This window comes from Xiphophorus couchianus, chromosome 1 (genome assembly GCF_001444195.1).
Source record: "Xiphophorus couchianus chromosome 1, X_couchianus-1.0, whole genome shotgun sequence".
NCBI classification, from domain to species: domain Eukaryota; kingdom Metazoa; phylum Chordata; class Actinopteri; order Cyprinodontiformes; family Poeciliidae; genus Xiphophorus; species Xiphophorus couchianus.
The window spans coordinates 15,786,795-15,806,577 of NC_040228.1; the positions used below are offsets into that span (position 1 = coordinate 15,786,795).

At 40.7% G+C, this 19,783-nt stretch overlaps 4 protein-coding genes across 5 annotated transcripts in view; all 4 read left to right on the plus strand.

The window, feature by feature from the left end:
* Positions 1–1,628: 1,628 nt before the first annotated feature.
* hoxc8a (homeobox C8a) lies at positions 1,629–5,190 on the plus strand. Its single transcript, XM_028036625.1, has 2 exons — positions 1,629–2,415; positions 3,494–5,190. The coding sequence occupies exons 1-2, from the start codon at positions 1,980–1,982 to the stop codon at positions 3,808–3,810; spliced, it is 753 nt and encodes a 250-aa protein (XP_027892426.1). The 5' UTR covers positions 1,629–1,979; the 3' UTR covers positions 3,811–5,190.
* A 106-nt stretch (positions 5,191–5,296) lies between these two features.
* LOC114155825 (homeobox protein Hox-C4a) overlaps positions 5,297–19,783 on the plus strand; it is a 36,037-nt gene continuing 21,550 nt past the window's right edge. The window contains exon 1 of the mRNA XM_028036038.1: positions 5,297–8,550. The gene's annotated coding sequence lies outside the window, so the exon portion shown is untranslated. The remainder of the gene's footprint in view (positions 8,551–19,783) is intronic.
* On the plus strand, positions 12,422–16,293 carry hoxc6a (homeobox C6a). 2 transcript variants are annotated; one of them, XM_028036738.1, is made up of 2 exons: positions 12,422–14,719; positions 15,102–16,293. In XM_028036738.1, exons 1-2 carry the CDS (start codon positions 14,323–14,325, stop codon positions 15,413–15,415), a joined length of 711 nt encoding a protein of 236 aa, XP_027892539.1. In that variant the 5' UTR covers positions 12,422–14,322; the 3' UTR covers positions 15,416–16,293. The 2 variants fall into 2 exon arrangements, with proteins under 2 accessions (XP_027892539.1, XP_027892619.1); XM_028036818.1 differs by having other exon boundaries at positions 12,425–14,719; positions 15,105–16,293.
* hoxc5a (homeobox C5a) lies at positions 16,784–19,459 on the plus strand. Its single transcript, XM_028036939.1, has 2 exons — positions 16,784–17,702; positions 18,776–19,459. The coding sequence occupies exons 1-2, from the start codon at positions 17,249–17,251 to the stop codon at positions 18,982–18,984; spliced, it is 663 nt and encodes a 220-aa protein (XP_027892740.1). The 5' UTR covers positions 16,784–17,248; the 3' UTR covers positions 18,985–19,459.

The following is a 19,783-nucleotide window of genomic DNA, read 5'->3' on the forward strand; positions in this document are numbered from 1 at the left end:
GCAGATGTTTCTGATTGGTCGAAACGGTTAGTTTAGGAGAAGGTTCCTAACACTAGATGACGCTGTTGATCAACGTTTTGACCAGGGATCCCATGTCTTTTGAAGGTGGGGGATGGGGGGTTGTTTTACAAGTCTGTGGCTTTGCTAAAGAGTGAAAAGTAACCCTGTCGATGACAATGTGACAGATATGCCCACGCACCACATTTGCTGTAATAGCCCACAAAGCGGCTCATTCTGACAGCGGCGCACCTAACGTTGGACGTGGCCACAGAGGATGTCCACAAGCAGGACACAAGCATATATATATATATATATATATATATATATATATATATATATATATATGATGTGGACTACTTAACTAACTCAATAACATAAAATATAAAATATTTGCCCATACCCTAACTGAGTGGCAAATGTTTATTTGTAGAAAAAAACAAGCATCAATATCAAGAGGCAGAAATCATATTTGACATAAGATAAAATTTTATTAGCATTTAGAACATAATACTGCAATGAAAATTTGGCAAGACACATCTATATTATTATTATTATTATTATTATTATTAGTAGTAGTAGTATCAATAATAATAATAATAATAATAATAATAATAATAATAATAATAATAATAATATAGAAAAAAGAACACTTGTAAATAAGAATATTTTAATTTGCTACACTCGGATTTGAATCCTCACTACTACTACTCTGTTGTAATGTGTACTCCAGCCGTCCAAAGTCTTCAAGAAGTGATTGGCAATCTGCATATTTATAGAGTGTAAAAGGTCTATAAACTCGCCCAGTGCTCCTTTCACATTTTACGATGATGCGCATAAAACATCAGTGACTCCACTATAACGTGTGTGGCATATTTGGACTGAAGGACCATATGAAGGTGTACGGAGCTTGAAACTGTGCATGTTTTCACTGTATACACAGTTGAGCACCCCAGAGGTACCATTTTTTGGATCTCGCCTTGTGAAAAATGTATTGCTGATCCTCGTAGTTTTTTTACGCGGTCAGTTAGTGGCTACCTATACTATTTATAATTTGCCTTTGTTATTTCCGTGTCACGGTGCGTCACAGCGCTTGATGGCACGAACATGCTAGCATGGCCTTCACTGGCTACTGACAGGAAAGTTTTTTGCCCGAAAATCCATTATTCTACTTGCTATGTCAGCTATTGTCAAATGTTTCTTTAGATTTGGGGTTTTCATATTTCAAAACAGCATAGCAATCTTAGAGGGTATTGCTGACCCACTGAGGGTCATTAAAGGTCAATGATAATGCAAAAAGAATGGCATTTGTATATGTTTCAAACGGGAAATCCTCGCGATCCTGAACATTCTCAGCCTTTATAGTCAATAAATTCAGACTGTAGTGGAAGTGCATCTTTTGAACCCCCTTTAACGTCTTTGGTCAACTTGTAACAAAGCTCTGCTGTGATAAACACAACATTGATCATATTTACAGCCTATTAGATTGTTGGGTTATGATTAGTGAATCTCCTCTCAAGGTGGATATACGTAGGGCCCACGTCTGACCGGTCACGGAAAGATGAAGGGGTGGGGGGGCTACAGAGGAGAGGTGGGGGTGGTTGGGTGGGAAGCTTGGGGGGAAAAAAAGGAAAAAGAAAGAAAAGAGCAGTGTCTGTGACTGTGCCGCCAGCTTTAACACATCCAAAGCGCATGCCATGTGCCGGGTTTGACTGTGCAAGGATCGGAGGGGAAGAAGAAGAAGACGCTCACAACGCTAGAAATCCGATGAGAGGAACGGCTCAGAGAGAGTGAGCTGCCGTAGATTGTCCAAAGGGGCAGCGTTTCTCACAGTTCCGGTTTGTCTGTCTGTGTGTGCGCGCTGTGTGCGAGAGTTGGGACCCCAAACAAAAGGCTGCCATCATCCTACAGGATATCTTCAGCTTGCGAGAGAGAGAGAGAGGGAGAGAGAAAGACCGAATCTGCTTGATGCTTAACCGAACATGAGCTCCTATTTTGTTAACCCTCTTTTTTCTAAATACAAAGGCAGCGAGTCACTGGAGCCAACTTACTACGACTGCAGGTTCCCACAAAGCGTCGCCCGCAGCCACACGCTAGTTTACGGACCCGGTGCCGCCGCGCCGGGCTTCCAGCACCCGACCCATCATGTTCAGGACTTTTTCCACCACGGAACCACGGGGATCTCCAATCCGGGATACCAGCAGAACCCCTGCGCTCTCGCGTGCCACGGCGACGCGACTAAATTTTATGGATACGAAGCCCTTCCGAGGCAAACGCTTTATGGTGCCCAGCAAGACGCGAGCCTAGCGCAATACCCGGACTGTAAATCGTCGAGCAGCTCTAACCCCGGAGAAGGACAAGGCCACTTAAATCAAAACTCCTCTCCCAGTCTTATGTTTCCTTGGATGAGACCCCACGGTCAGAATCAAACAGCTATTGTTTTATTATTCCTCACTCTTGCTCTGTCTGTCTCTTAGTGAGTGTATATATGTGTGTGTCCGTGTTTCTGTGTATATGTGCATGTGCATGAAACATATGCTCAAGTATAGGCTACTAGAGTATTTTTTAAATAGTGTAATAAAATAAGTGAGGGAACATGATGGGGCAGATACAACCTGAGCTGCAGGCAGCTGTTCCTCTGCAGCACATGTCTATACAGGGCTTCTTTCAAACCGCTGAATATTACACATCCCAGCTCATAACAACTATGCTCTTTGAAGCCCAAGAATCGCTCACTTAGACTTTTCCACAAACTAACGGGGAGATGATGGGGTGATTGGGCATGTGGACCTTCAGCATTCAAACAGACACTGCTATTCAGTGCGTTTAGCCTTCATCTCGATCATGCAGAATCCTTGTACCCGTAGTCTTTAAAGGGTAATTTGACCCACAGGCCCACTGTGGCTCAGGCTCAAACTGGTCATAATCGTGAGAGCTTTGTGGGTAATGTAATTCCAATCATCATGGGCCATTCTGGTCAGGATATCAGGCTGCAGGAACTCCACAGAGATACAAACCTCATGCAGTTATTGTGCATCAGTTGAAAATCCCATCTGTCATTTTCTGGTCAAAGTTTCAGTGTGTGAGCGAAAATATGTGTGACAGGTTGATACATATCTAAATTTGCATAGTACATTGTATTTAGTTGTGCAAATGGAATTAATCCATTAAAGCAGTTGAATGAGTGAGTTGAGTGATATATACATAATACACACACACACACACACACACACACACACACACACACACACATATATATATATATATATATATATATATATATATATATATATAGCTATTGCTTCCTGAACACAAACATAGTGGAGGGCTATTGCCTTCTGATTGCTACTAGTAACTCCTGAAAAGAGATTTTCCCCCACACTTTCCAAGAAAATTCTGATTCAACTCGATCAGTGTTTCATTCGTATCCACCGTTTTTTATTCATCAGTGTGTTTTCAGTGCGTCAAGCTAACCTCTGACTTTATATCACCCAAGCCCCAGGCAGAAGGAACGGGAGACAAACCTACAGCCGCTACCAGACCCTCGAACTGGAGAAGGAGTTCCTCTTCAATCCTTATCTGACCCGCAAGAGGAGGATTGAGGTGTCCCATGCCCTGAGCCTCACCGAGCGTCAGGTGAAGATCTGGTTTCAGAACAGGAGGATGAAGTGGAAAAAGGAGAACAACAAAGACAAGTTTCCTGGTCAGAGAGGGGAGGCCGAAGCCGAGGCCGAGGAAGAGGGCAACGAGGACGGTGAAGGGGACGAGGGGGAAGAGAAAGAAGCGGAAGAGAAAGAAGAAAGCAAGGAGTGATTTTTATGGTCCTTTTTATGGTTATATGGCTGGAAACGAGAGAAAAAAAAATGAGAGCGGTCCCATAAACAGACGAAGAGCCACAAGGAGGCAGAGAGCGTCATTTTTATGACCACCCTTCCCATTTTGTCAAGAGGGAACAGGAATCCCACCAATATTGCTGTCATAAATAGACAGAATTCTCTTTCTCCCCCACTCGTTTTCCCCAACATGATCCCAACATTGCCATTTCGAAGACGCCATGCAAAGCTAGTAGAATTTTCTTTAATATTAGGACTCTCACCCATGCACAGAAATACAAGGGGCAATTAAAAACGCATGTTAGATTGAAAATGGCTTTGTTTCCATAGTTTCCTTTTCTTCAAATTTGCTTTTCGTATCAAAGAAGTCGGAATTAGAACGTGATCAATAACGCCGACTTGTTGTAAATAGATGCAAGAACATTTCAGACTCGAAGCTATAAAAGAAACGTAGGGCCTGTAACTTATTAGTGAGTGTTCAGACATCATCGCACTGTTACATCAGGCTGTAAACGACAACATTTCGATTTGATTTTTTACAATAATTACATTTCATTTCCTTCTGATTTTTTACGTGAACGGCGCATAGCCATGATAGCTCCTCCAACATCCTTCGCTTTTCCTCGGATCACCAGGGAAATACAACTGTTTGAAATCCTTTGATGCTACCTATGTAAACCTGGGGGAAATTGCAATAGAGATTTCTGAATATAGAGATTTCATATGGTTTTTAATTTTTAAAGCGTTCTATAGCAACCTTATATTATTAAGTTATGCGTGTAGCATTTACCCGAAAATACAATAAACACTTGTTGAAGACTATTTTTCTTTTTCTTTTTATTATTATTTCATTTTGGAGTCTTGGGAAGACGATTTAGCTCAAAGCCAAGCGAACAAATTATTATGACTATTTTTTTTTTGTTTTGTTTAGGGAAATTGTACCACAGCACTACCTAAAGCTCAGAGCTCTTTCCTCGCATCATTTCTTATATTCCACACATGCGTGGCATCGCTCTGATCTGATTGCAAGCTATTTTCCCCAACAACTAAAAACTGCCTACGACGCACAAAAACTGCGTTTTAATGACACCTGCAACAACGACAAGAATTTTAAAGTTTTAGAAAGGGAACTTTTTATTTTACTGTTCTGGTGATATAGAGTAGTTGTTTGTTTGTTTTTTTTTCTTTGCACTGAATATAATCTTTATGTACGTCTTGTTCTATATTGATGTTAACATAACAATATGCTCGTTTTCTTGTTGTTTCTCCTGTGAAAGACGGAATTGTGTGTTCCCTCATGCCCCGCCCCCCTCGCCATTGTTGATGTAAAATCACAAATAAACAAGATGGCTCACATTCAGTTCTGCTTTTCATGTGTTTATTTATTCTTTGTCACACAGCACGCTAATATCGTACAAGTATTAGCACACATAACAACGAGAAACCTTCATAAGTGTTAGAAAACTAAACCCGTTTCCCATTGGCGCACCTCTTCGTTAGCGCCAATGAGACCCAGAGTTCTTGCACTTGTAATGGTGACTCATTACAAATAATTAAATCATTTCAGTCAGCTGGGACTAAACATCTTGATGCTTTGATTATTCTTTTTTTTTTTTTTTCTGCTAATACCTTTTAGCCTCTTGAACATTTGCACATGCACGTTAAACATCCTCTTGGCCGCACTAATTAAACTTTCTGGCACATAAAACAAAAACACACACCAGTCATGCGTCTACAGATGTCTCAGTGTACCTTTTAAGGCAAATGACTGGGAATCCCTCTCACAGCATGCTCGTGCCCCGCATCCCGAGCTGTATTTGATTCATCCTCTTAATAAGAAACTTCCTCTCTTCGGGGAGAACCGGAGACTTGTTTTTAATGAATCTTGAGAAGAGTAATGGCTGTTTCAGATGAGATGAACAAACATCTGACCTGTGATGTTAATAATCGCACAAAGTAATGGAAAAAGCGAAGAAAGATGGGGGACGGGGGCTTAAATCTGTCTGTACAGTGCAAGGTGTTTGTATGAAGCCATGCAAGGCGTGCTGGCTAAAACTCCAGAGTGATGGAATCAAAGCAGAAGCAACGAGCAGCTTTTCGCGTTTCGCATCCGTGGCTTAAAAAATAAATTTCAGCTTGGAACGCAAGATCTGGGAAGAACATTTAAATCAGCCTAAAATCTATGTTGCTCATTCGCCCTATACGGTCCTGCAGCGGAGGCTGCCGGAAATGTTGTTGTGCTGCTGTACGTAGTGCCTCTGTATTAGAAAAACAAGATTAGAATCTTACACCGATTTTCCACTTTTTTATTTTTAAATTTCAGATAGCTGTAATTCTTTAATTAAATTTTACGTGTATTTTTTAATACAATCTCTCCTTACAGAAACGTACTAAGTCGCGTTCTGTGTACTAATGATTTTCATTGTCAGGCGTCTAAAAATATTTAAAGCCCCCGGAGTTGTGTGTTTTACCCGCTTTCTGATTTCTTTCCACTCAATTACAACTTATTTGAATACAACCAAAACCTATACACGGGACAGTGTTGACGCAAATTCTAAAAATGTAAATATATGCTATGTGGACACAGACCGTTGTTTGATCTTATAAAGCAGTTTTTTTTTTTTATTCCAGCATTTATACTTTTAGATATTTTTAGGAATTTTTTCCCCCTAACGTGTGTAACAAAGTTTAATGCAGGGGGGTGATCATTCAGCTTTCCTAAATGTTATTTATTATTTGTCGAAATTTGTTATTCCCTTACTCTTAATTTTTCTGTTTTTTTATATTTAGGCCAACCCCATCATGACACGTTTAGAATGTAGTAAATATTCAATTATTTTTGCTCATCTTAAAAAAAAAGTAATTTTTGTCTTTTAGACGTCAAAAACCCGAATGGGTACCTAGAACCTGATTTTCCAGTTGAGTATAGCTTTATTTTGCCCTCACTTGGTTCAGCCTGAGACCTTTAAAGCGAACAATGAGACTCGGCATAGCTCCGGTTTATCATTGCTCTTCATTGTGTCATTTCTTTCCCAAACCTCACGTGGGTTCATTTTTATTTTTGCTGACTCGAAAATCTAAACATAAAATGATGCCGGTCGTGTCCCAAACCTGCAATGTACCCCAAAGCCAAATTCTTCTTCTCTTTTGTACGTCACACTGTGTGTGTGTCCGTGTATATTTTTTCTCTCTCTCTCTCTTTTTTTTTTTTTTTTTGAAGCAGAGCGTTATATTACCTATAAAGTTTAGTGTACCTGCAGTAAACTTTATTGGGGTGTAAAGACCCGTCTCGCAAAGGGCCTGCACTTCTGCAGCGCAGAGGGGAGAACACGGCCTGCATCCGAGGAGCCTGTAAGAGAAGTTACCTCTGTTTTGGATGAGATGTTGTAGATTGAATCATAAGTGTCATTTTATTGTTGTGTCGTTGAGAATAGAAGAAGATGGAATCTCTCTAAGCTTGTAGAATGGCTTTAATTTAGAGCATTAGCCTTATCTTGGTTTTGAATGCTTCCGTGTGTTTCGATGACTCTGACGTATCCGAGAAAAAAGCGGGCCAACGATTGAGTTAACACAGCGTTGACTATATATTTTTTCTAATTTATAAATGCTCAGGTTCATTGTTCACAAAAGTGACGTTGAAAATCTGCGCCATATTGTCAGGAGACAAAAAAAAAAACCTTCACATTAGATTGTTGGGCTAAGACTGTCTAATATTTCACCTTTATGAACCTTTGCAGAACTTTGTTTATTACTCAATCCACTCTGGAATTATTTTTGTTTTGGTATCCTTACTTATGGAGGACCTTGTTGATGTTGAATTTCTTATATCAGATGAACTTGGCTGTCAACCTAGTCAGAGATAGCATAATGTTGAAGTGTTATAATAATACTAATAGAAATATTCCTTTCAAATCGCCTCCATCTATAAATCCCCCGCCCTTACACTCTCATTTTATTTATTTATGTATTATTTATTTATTTATTGTGGCTTTTTGGGGGGCCTATCTTTGCGCCTTGTTAGACAGGGGAAGTGGCGGATTTTGTTCAAATTTCAGAAATGTAACTTAATGTGGAATATCAGCATAATTGCGGCTCTTGTGGTGCGCGGCAGATTTTGGTTTTGCCCTATCATAAAAAAGGGAAGTAAAAGATGGGTGCAAACATTCCTGGTTGTTAAAAGGAAGAAATTTACAGCTGAGTAATAAAAGTTTACGACTGAACCCTGGCTGCGATTGGCTGGAGCGAGCCACGTGGCCCAGGCTCTATGAACATGAACTTTATGCTGTTGTCTATTCTCTGCTCCTTCCCTTGTATCAGCGGCCGACTAAAATGCAAGGAGTGCAGAAACGTCTATTTCCCCCCCGTTAGTGTAAAAACAAATCCAGCTCGGCCGTTTTTGGGGTGCGGCTGCGTGTCACATATTCACCCGATCTTCGCGACTTCCTGGCGGTGGGATCTTCGGGACAGTCGCCGCCTATGCCAAGCCGCTGCCTGCGATGATCTCTCCCCCTCTTTTGCCACCCCCCTCCTCCTCCTCTGGAGGCAATAAAACCGCGACTGGGAAAGCAAAAAGAGCAAGCAAGCCTGCAAGAAAATACTTTCCCGGCAGACAGAGCTCCTTATCGACAAAACAGAAGATGCGCGCGGTGCTGTTCTCGCCCCCTTCGCCACTCTGACACTACAACAGTTCTGGACCACAAACTATTAAGAGCCCTCTCAGGTAGGATTGCACCCTTCTTCTTAATTTGCTTATCTCCATTTTTTGTGGCGGTGTTGCTGCTGCTGGTCTGAAACGGTGAATAATGAGAGAGCACACGTAAGATCATAGAAGTTGACGGTGTCCATTCTGTGTGTAGTTGACCTGACCTGCAGATGCCCGGAGCGCTTGCCATGATACTCCTCGCTGGTGTGCGCACCTGCGTGTGCGTAAGCCTGCCGGCTGATCTTTTCAGCCGGCAGCATTTAAGAAGTGCAGCGTTGTGATAAACAGCCCCCTGATACTTAACTTTCTCATCACTCATAGGCCCTTCTGACCATGCGCTGGCGAATTACTCTCAGAGCTGGCTGAGCTCCTTTAAGTATTTCCTGCTCGCTCACTTTTTGCCACGGGTTTAGAGGCTGATATCTATGCGCAACACCGGCCACGTTTATGTGATAAACGCACACATAAGCACATATGCATATGTAGAATATAATGTGTGGTTTATAAAAAAGAGAAAGGTCCCAACAGTGCCCCCTAGTGACAGAAAGCGGATACATGCTTGGGCTTGTGTTGAGACTTGTTGTTTACGCCTACTGGTTTTCGGCGGAGGGTTACTGCGGATGTCAGCTGACCCAGCTGATAGACCGCTGCCAGCATGTTGCTGCTCAGTCAGGCTTCTAGAAAGGAGTGTCTCTCAGAGACTGATTTGTTGTTCTCGATTGTCCACATGGGAGATCTGCCCTTCTTTCTTGTGGTTTCTGTTTCGATTTTGAAAAAAACAAAACAAAACAAAAAAACAAGCAATGCAACATTTCTTGTCAGGCCACGCTTTGTGACATAAACTATGACAACATTATAGTTATCATGGTAACTAATTCTGGCTGCTAATTCTGTCATTGTATGGGCTTCTCATGTTCTTATGGAGAAAAAAAATAAAATAAAATTATATATACAGCATATATACAGTATATATATATATATATAGTATAGCAATCTGTGTATATATACATATTTAAACTGATTGTAAAAACAACAATAACTAAAATACAATTATCACAAGCATTTGAATAATAATAATAATAATAATAATAATAATAATAATAATAATAATAATAATAATAATAATAATAATAAAGTTGGAAATATTAAAATCACAAGCTGTGTTTCTGAGTTAGCAGGAAAAATTTTAAACCAGACATCTCAAACAAAACTTACAGAAACAGAAACAAATACAAAGAAGTATCAGTACCATCCATTTTAAGCAAAATTTGTTTTGAAAAGCCAAAGTCTAAAATTTTCAATTATGTCTAAGCCACCTGTATATATATATATATATATATATTTCCCACAGAAAAACTATGTGCTTCAGATCAATAGACATGGTATGACCAATGAGGGAAAATGTCCTCTGAACATATCTTCAGACAGTAACATGACCTGGATGGTATAAAAATTCTTCCAGTATACCTCAGTTCAATAATAATAATAATAATAATAATAATAATAATAATAATAATAATAGTAACATCTTGTAACTTTCTTGATATAATAATAATACACAGCAGAGGATAAAGTCTGCCTTAAAGCGAGAACAAAGAATGAACAATGTAACAATATATTAGCCAAAATACCAGATTAGACTTGTACTATGAAGTGTTATGTAAAAAACCCACAAAGTCTAATTACTGAGAAAATACCTTAAAAATACCTCAAAGCTAGCACAGCGTTTGCGTGCGTGTGAGTGTGAGAGTGTGTGTGTGTGTGTGTGTGTGGGAGAGAAAAAGAGAGAGGGAGAAAGAGACAGAGAGTACAGGAGGAGGGGCATTACTCAGGAGGGGCATTTTTAAAGCTGAAAACATTTGTTTTGTCTTTTGTTTAATCAGCTCTGAAAAATATATTTTCTCTTTGTTTTAATAACGTTTCTGAAACAAAACATTGTGCTGTGTGATGAAGTGGCTTCGTGTGTTCCATTATGCTGCTGCTGCTGCTCCTGCTGCTACTGCTTCGCAGCATTTTCAAGCACGGAAATTATAATTTCTGAAAAAGTCTCTGTAAATTCGTACAAGCTTACTGTTACACTTGGGGGTGGGTTGTTTTTTTTTCTTCCTGTGAAACCTTGCTCGTGACGTGGATCGTGTCTTGCTGCAGCCCCGGCGCTCCCTACAAAGAAAGAGGGAGAGGAAGGAATTGTCATTTAATGGATGCAATTTGGTTTCATCTTAGTTTAAAATAAGGGGGACAATGCACAGTCCATTGTTTAGCGGTGTAGTTTTCTTTTTTAAGCAGAGATGGCTAGCGTAAAACTTCATGAAGTCATGAATCTGTCCGCGTCACCGCATTTAGAACCTCACTTACAAATCCCGACAGGGCCCAAAATTTTGGCCCCGCTAATGGTCATAATTTATGATGTGTGGATCAACATGTGCTCATTGGGCAACAGCTTCCTGAGTGCTTAACGAGCATAAAGTCGAACACTTCCGGGCATTAATTGGACCGACCGGCCACGGCAAAGTGCTTATAGAGGAGCTTTACATTGTTAGTGTGAGAATAAGTCCTTATTAGAAGCGAGGAGAGGGGAAACAGCAGAAAAGCATCAGGGCTGAGAGTTTGCTTCCATCGCTGCGTTTTTAATCATAGCTGATAATGTAGGAATTTTAAAGGTCCCGTGTAGCTAATGCTGAGTTATGCCGTGACGTTTGAAAGTTGGCTCTGTCTGCGAGTGAGTAAAAGGAAAGCTTTAGGTTCTCTGATGTGGGGATGGGGATGGGGGGCGCGGGGGAGATATTAGGGCTGAAAACTTCAGGGGGTGATTAAAGCCTAGGGTAAAAACTATAATAATAATAATAATAATAATAATAATAACAATAATAATAATAATAATAACAACACGCAATATGCACAACCACAAATTATCTGAACATCTTAATGTATCTATCTTGTGAATTATAATCCGGGGGAAATTTATCAAACATAATGGACTGGACACTTTCCTGCTCTTAAACCTTCTTTTCACATTGGAGTTCACTCCAAATGTCCCTTTAAAAAGCAAATCCCGCAAACGCGGACCAAACGGCGTCCTCCCGCCGTCCATCCCAAATGCGTGCATGTGATTTGCCTCACGGGCCGCAATAAAACACTAAAACTCTGGGGAAAGAATGACCTTTCTGATTCTACACACTGACACAACCTCTGCTGCATTCCAGTCCGCACATTGCCTCCACTGTTCGAACCCTTTAATTTACAGCCTTCGACTCCATGGACCCGCGTGTTTTTCCTGTTTGTGTATGAGCAACAATGAGACAGGGAGGTTGGAGTGGGGGAGCGGAGGGGACGGGGGGGAGGTAGCGTGTGTGGAAAAACCAAAATAGTCTCAGAAGGGATATTTCTGATTTTTTTTTAAAAATATAGAACAATTTGAGGGATTTTGTCATGTGCTGGAAATGGTCAATTTTGAGGCATATTTAGCATTTACTACACGTTGAAAACAATAACATTTCCAGTATGACTAAAAGCGCCAAGTAATCTAAGAGACATAATCAACAACATGAATCCTATATTGTCATTATGTGTTCACTAATAACGAAAATTTGCTTGTTAGCTCTTGGCAAACATCGCAATGCCTCTGGTTTTATGAGGATGAAATATTATAGTTATAGAAAGAAAGCACAGATTGTCCTTTACTATGTAGTTTTTAGTCCTGCCTTTAAATTGCAGGACTAATTATAGACATAAATTTAACATTTATTTGGTAAAGATATTCTGAAGAACAACAATTTCCGCATTTCCTAATTCCAGTTCCATATAACCTACATTCGAGATACTTCATTTATACTAATATATATATATATATATATATATATATATATAATCAAAACAGGAATTGTGCCGCGTTGCATAGTCAGTTTTCTGTGCTTTGTTTGCCTCTCGTCTGTGTGATGCGCGGATGTCACATATGGTCATGAAAGGGTGAAGGGAAACTTTTATTGCACCGTCCACTTCCTTCTCTTTTGTTGCCTTCTCTTTTTATGGTCTTTTTAGGATCGCACCCCTTCTTCTTCCACAGAAAACAACAGCACAAGCCGGGTTGTACATTTCAGGCAACGCGTATTTATTTTTATTGGATAAGATCAATGAGCTGAACCAGCATGGCCGCTCCAGCCAGAGCGACTGGGCTAAACCAGACGTTTTCAATGGCCTTATCGATTATTTTATTGGTATCAATTATGGCTCGTTGCAAAACGGAGGGATAATGCGGATTGTCGTTTCAAGTGCATGCATGTAAGTTTTTTTTAAATTTTTTATTATTTGTACATTTTCCATTTAGTTTAAAAGCATTTAAATTGGGGGTCAATGAGATGCTGGTCAGACATAATGCTCTCTTCCAAAATACTCCTAACGATAATAAAACAGAAAATAAGCATTTTATCTCGAGTTTAATTGCATTTTTTAAACAATTTAAAAGCAGTCCATTTTACCCTAAAATGGCTAAAAGTTTTTCCCAAAACACCCTCCGAGTAATTCGCAAAAGCATAATTTGCTGCAAAGGTAATTATCAGTTAGTGTTTACTCCTGTGTGTGTGCGTGTGTGTGCGTGAGTGTGAGTGTGTGTTGCAGGAACGTCGAGGTTAGCTCAGAACAAAGCAAAAACTCAGAAACATCTGTACCAAGATTAGGACTCCTCGCCATACAAACTTCTCATGGGGTCTGATACTTTATTTATCAATGATTTCTGACGCACTGGGTACAGTTGGCCGGCAGGGGGGAAGTGGTGTGCGAATAAGTAAAATTTCTTTTTTTTTTCCATTATAACGGAGGATTTATGCTCTCATATTAGCTTGTAGGAGCCTCTTTTTTTGCCCCGCTCCGTCCATACACAGTGTCTGCATTGCTTTTCATTTCTTACTTGAGTTTGCTTTGCTGCAGAGAGACAGTTGTTGGTGAGCTGGGGAACGTCACTTGTTTTATTGCCCTCACAGAAGAGAAACCATAGACGCATTCTTACCCCGAGCACATTAACCCCCGTCTTTAGTTCACGTTTACAAAGGTGACATAAACATGCTTAGAATTTTAGACCCAAAGGAATGATCGGGAGTTTATCAGGCTTTTTTTTTTTTTTTTTTTTTTAAAGATGAGCACTAATGCCTAATATTTGTCTTGATATCTTGCACGTTTTTAACATGGTAGTATTTTCTAATGTGCATCTTCTGAGCCTGATATAAAAATGACATTATTCATATTTCCTGTTTCTCTTGGTGACCATGCATGCGGTTTTTCTTTTCCCTTAAAATTGAGCCAAATAGAAAATAAAACAACAGAACCTTCCGATCCAGTCAAGCTGGATGGTGCGCTTGTACTTTGCCGTCTGCCTTGTGTTTATCGGCATTTAGCACCAATGCTCAGCGCAGCTCTGAGCTAAAAGCTACAGTTTCGCCTCAACTTCCCGCCTCTCAATTGGTCGGGAATGGTCAGCTGACGTTGTCATATTGTCTCTGACTGAGCCAAGCCTCAGCTATTACACTCGGGCTCCTTTTTTTTTTTTTTTTTTTTTTTTTTTTCCGCGTCTTAACCGGAGATTGGAAATTAATAATATTCAATCCTCAAAAGTAGCCCCGCGACCACGCAGGAGAGGCAGCAACTCGAGAGGGGGGAAAATACGGGCGATTTTTGGGGAGGAAGGTGTGGTTGGTTGACTTGACACAGGCGGGAGGGAGATTTACTGGAGAAGGAAGATTGAAAAGAGACCCGATAAAGAAGTGGGGAAGAGTTGGAGAGAAGGGTTACAAGCAAGGTATGAATTCTTATTTCGCAAACCCGTCGCTCTCCTGCCATTTGTCCGGTGGTCAAGAGGTTCTGCCCAACGTTCCCCTGAACTCCACCACCTATGACACAGTGAGACATTTTTCGTCGTACGGCGCCGCTGTGACCCAGAATCGGATATATGCCCCTTTCTACTCCCCTCAGGAGAATGTGGTGTTCGGCTCCGGTAGGGCGCAGTACGAGTACGGATCCAACGTATTCCTCCAGGACAAGGACGTCCTGCCAAGCTGCAGGCAGACAAACATGGGACTCGGCTCGCAGAGCCACATTGCCCAGGAGTACAGTCTGGATCAGGGGAGGGCAGGAGCCCAGGAGCAGAAGAGCAACATCCCGATCTACCCGTGGATGCAGCGCATGAACTCACACAGCGGTGAGTTTTACTACGACCAAATAAATTAGGGAAATGGGCCAGTTTTACGATATGTCTTACCAAGAGAGTAAGTTACTTTTTATGGCCCCATAAAACATTACTGTATCTGCTCGATTTGTGAGATGGGCCTTAACATGTGCAAACAAACAGCTTTCATTTTAACACTACTGTGGTGATGATAACTGGTGACTTGAAACAGAGAAATTGGATTAAAACGATTTAATAATTTTTGCATTAAAATAAAAACAAATATGCCCTCACTCTATCAGCTAAATTCCTAATCGCGTTTCCCTGCGGATTTAGATTGAACCACATGCTGTAAATCCTGATGAGTAATTCTATAATCAGGGAGTAAATTTGTGCATTTTACTTTGTGCTCCAGCAGGAGTGGGCTACGGGACGGACAGGCGCAGGGGACGTCAGATCTACTCTCGCTACCAAACGCTGGAACTGGAAAAGGAATTCCACTTCAACCGCTACCTGACCAGGCGCAGACGCATCGAGATCGCCAACGCGCTGTGCCTCACGGAGCGGCAAATCAAGATTTGGTTCCAGAACCGGCGCATGAAGTGGAAGAAGGAGAGCAACCTGACCTCCACGGTGACTGGAAGTGAACAGACAGGAGCTGCTCAGGAGGAGGAACGGAGTGGGAGCGCAGTGGAAGAAGGGAAGGATGAACACAAGAAAAAGGAATAACTGGGAAGAATAGCGCGCACGTGTGTGTGTTCATGGAAGTGGGGAGGGGAGGGGGTGGAGGTGGGGGGGGTCACCTCATGACCATGAAAGTCCAACATAACTACCTAAAAAAAAAGAATCTATAAAGACTTGACTTCACTGCATGATGGTTATACCCGCTGCTCTTTATCTCATCTTGACCACAGCAGTTGTGGAGCACTAAATATTCAAAACATTTTTCCATCCACAGTTTGATCTCTGTGACATTTGGAGCACTAAGGTGTTTTGTCAATATTATAAATATCAATGTCTCACATGTATTGTGAAAATAATAATAATAATAATATTATTAATAATAATAATATTAATAATAATAGAAACGAAGCAAAATAAGTATTATTTTCCTGGTTTTTTTCCAAACACCAGGAAAAAAAAAATAATCTGTATTTACCCACAGCCAATTCCTCACTGTGAACTCTTTGATCACCTCACCAAATACAGTGTTGGTTTGACTTTGCTCATGCACACGCACATTCCACGGCGTTCCAAGGAACACAATGCAAACTAGTACTTGAACTGTCCACAGATTTAGAAAAAAAAGAGACAAAAAAGATTAAAGTTGCACGGTTGACCCTCAAGCTTGTATATATATAATAAAAGTAGCATAACAGCATATTATGCAAGTTCCGCAAGAGCTGTGCATTTAGCCGCTTGGATTTTGGCGCAGGATAACGTAAGAGAATAGCGCCACTTCTTCTTTGAATCATTCGACACCGTATGCTCTTTTCTTTTTGTTGTGAGACAGATTTGTACACTAGTAATTCTTCACCTTTTGAGTGCTATGATTTCATGTTTTTGTCATATTTGTGTATCAGCAAATAAAATCTTTGTAAAACTTGCATCCTTGTCTGGTCTTTGCTGTGCGCAATGCTCTGTTTGGGCGGGCAAATGTGGCGTATCAGGCAGGTTTTACGAGTTAATCACAAAAATGAGAGGGGTTTGCAAAGCTGGAGCCTGTTCCAGAGGCACAGCAAGTTTTGCAATGATGCGGATTTGGAGGATTAGAAAGGGGTGGATAGATGGAAGTGATTGTTTTAACGCAAACTTTGGTCTGTGTACGAGTAACGTTTCAATGTTGGGAGAGCACTGAAGAGTTCTGGGGAATTTGTTATTATTATTATTATTATTATTATTGTTATTATTATTATTATTATTATTATTATTATTATTATTATTATTATTATTATTACTATTAATGTTGTAGTTTACTTTTATTAAACTGACAAGGTTAATATACGATCAAACAGCTACTACTTTTTAAAAAAATAACAATAATAATTAATATTATTTTACTTATGACCTCGAAGCGCGTCCATGGCACACGTCCTGACACGTCCTGCTCCATTCCAGACACCAGATGACGCTCTTGTCTTACTGTCCTGCCTTTTTTTACGCTAAAGAATCCCCCCCACCCCCACCCCTTTCTTCGTCCCCAACAACCAAACAGCTCAAAGTTTACCGGACACGTTTCTCCTATTCATCAATATCCCCATTGAGTATCAAGCCAATTTATGACTGGCCAACACATGCACGTGATCGCATACAAATACCCCATATTTGGGCAGTGCGCTCCGGATCAAGAATTAAAAAAAAAAGAGAGAAAAGATACCAAAGCCTACTCCACCTATAAATCCTGGATTCTTTTTTTCTTCTTCTTTAGGACAGACAGCTGTGAATTTTCCATTAGAGGATACAAAGAAAAAGCAATGAGCAACAAAAAACAGCAAATACCCGCAAGCCTAGTAGCGCATGTAGTTTGAAAACAAAGTGTTGGTGGGTAGAATTAGTTTTGAAATGAACTCTCATGTTGAGCGCTCCAGCTTTGGGCAAACAAGGGAGACAACTTCTGCTAACAGCATGTTTACTTTCGAAGGATCTGGGCGCACGTCCAGCCGCTTTGAGGGTGTTAACGTGAACGGGATTTACTCCTGTCCCGTCCCAACGACCTCTGCGCATCGAGAGGAGATCAAAACTAGCCTGCGTGGCAGCACGGATCCTCCGCCCGGACCGCAGATAAGCATGCTCTCCAGCGGTTCCCTCTTGGAGGCGAGCGGGCTCGAGTACGGACGAGGTACGGACAAAGACCCGGAGAGAGGCGTAAAACGCGGAGGCAACAGGAGCCAGGAGGGCGACCAAAACGTGGAAAGGGCTCAGACAGTGAAAAGAAACCCAAATATGCACCAGCGTCAGGACAGTGAACAGCGGCCGCAGATTTATCCCTGGATGACAAAACTGCACATGAGCCACGGTAAAGTTTACTTGTTTTATTTTTTTTAAAAAAGAAAAAAAAGAGCAAACAAAAAAAAAATGCGATTAAGGTGCTCGCTCTTAACGCAGCAACACTTGGTTTTGCTCGCTCCACTGTCCCTCTTGAGTTTTATAGGCCAAAAGCAGGAAATAATAAAAACTCGCGGTCATAAATTTTATGACAAAGGCATCTATTGCTCGTAAACCTGCTCTGTTACGGTGAAGGGGTGATCTGTGCTGTGATTTATGATGAAATAATTGGATAAGAGAACAAAAATATGATAAAACGGCAAAATAATAGTACAAATCCAGCTATATAATAGTAATTGTACAGTTCTTGCTTCTCCTCTACATGCCTTTGAATTTCCAGCATCCCCAAGGAGGGAAAATAATAATAATAATAAAAAAGCTTTAGCCTTTGATTGAACTCTGGGACACACCAGTGCCCTGACCCATTCGTGAACTCTTCACCTCTGAAAGATTTGAATAGACATGCTCCTTCTTCGTGGCTCCAAACCTATTCTGGCAGACAATTTAGCTGCAAAGAAGATTGTAAACGCATTAGCTACAAAACAAGAACCAAGACTGGCAAAGAAAACACGCAGCAGGAATGTTGGATTAATCTAAATAACCGGCGGCTATAGGCCTGTTGCGTTACATAGCAATGTTGTGCAAGTTTATAAATTGCAAAACAGTCGGAAAACACCAGCTTGCATCAGTTTAAGTGCTTCTTTAAGGACCCATGTCGGTTTCGCTTACCGTGATGTTACGCTACGCCACTATTGTATAACTTCAGGCCCACAAACTGTTCACTGAGAAATAATTTTTGTTTCTTCATAAGCTAAACAATGAAAGTGGTTGCATAAATAATGACGAGGTCTTACTGCATCATGTCAACTGTGTCTGTCCGTGTGATATTCTTTGAGTGAGCAAGTCCACTGTTATATATGGCCTCAATGAACATATATGCTTTATATTTCACACTTTAAATTGCATGCCTGAAACGCAATTAAATGCGAGCGTGTTGTGCAATATGATGTTCCTGAACGCTGACATATTTTAATACTGCTTCAGAATCGGAGGGTAAGCGCTCCAGGACCAGTTACACCCGCTACCAGACTCTGGAGCTGGAGAAAGAGTTTCACTTCAACCGCTACCTGAGCCGCCGAAGGCGCATAGAGATCGCCAACAGCCTGTGCCTAAACGAGAGGCAAATCAAAATCTGGTTCCAGAACAGAAGGATGAAGTGGAAGAAGGACTCAAAGATCAAAGTGAAGGAGTAAAAGAAGAAAAGCAGCACTATTTTTTTTTTTTTTTTTTTTTGCACCTCCACACTTGCACAGTAGAGTTGGAGTTGCTTGCCTGACCTTCGGATGAACCGCTATAAGGAGCAATGACATCATGACACGGTTCTGTGTGCTTCATCACCAATTATGTGTCACTTTCTGCGGTTTGGAACCTAATGTATTGAATATCGCTCACTATGATCAATCGGTTTACATTTCTAAATTAATTTGCTTGCTATGCGATGATAACCTCACTTTACGGTGAAAAAAAAATTAGCGAAGGTCGAGTGGGAGAAGGATCCTTCAAGGCTTTTGGTCCAGATTGCGCTTTAAAAAAAAAGCTGCACAACGTTATTAATTTTGGTTCATACCATAGGATATTAAAAAAAAAAAAAAAAAAAAGTAGTTACCGAGAGTTCTGGGGGGATCATTTCCAGCTTCTTTAGCGTGCCATTAAAAATTAAAGGTCAGTGAGCAAGAAAAATAAAATTAGTCAAAAAGTGTTTGTCCTCTTGTTTTCTTTTGAGAAGTCAGGATTTGTTGAAGGTCTGATGTGTCTGTGATCAGTTTGTCATCCATGCTGTCTGTCAAAACCTTGTGATTGTGTATGATAACACTGTAATGTGCAATGAAGCTACGTCTGTTTCCCTTAGTAAACTAAAGGTGCCTGGTACACACAAGGCCTGTTTGATGGCCAGTTTGTTGATTGTAAACAATAAAGTCGTTTAAAAAAACCCAACTTTTACTCTGAGTTATTTTTTTCTTCATATTCGGGACCCATTGCAGAGAAAAAAAA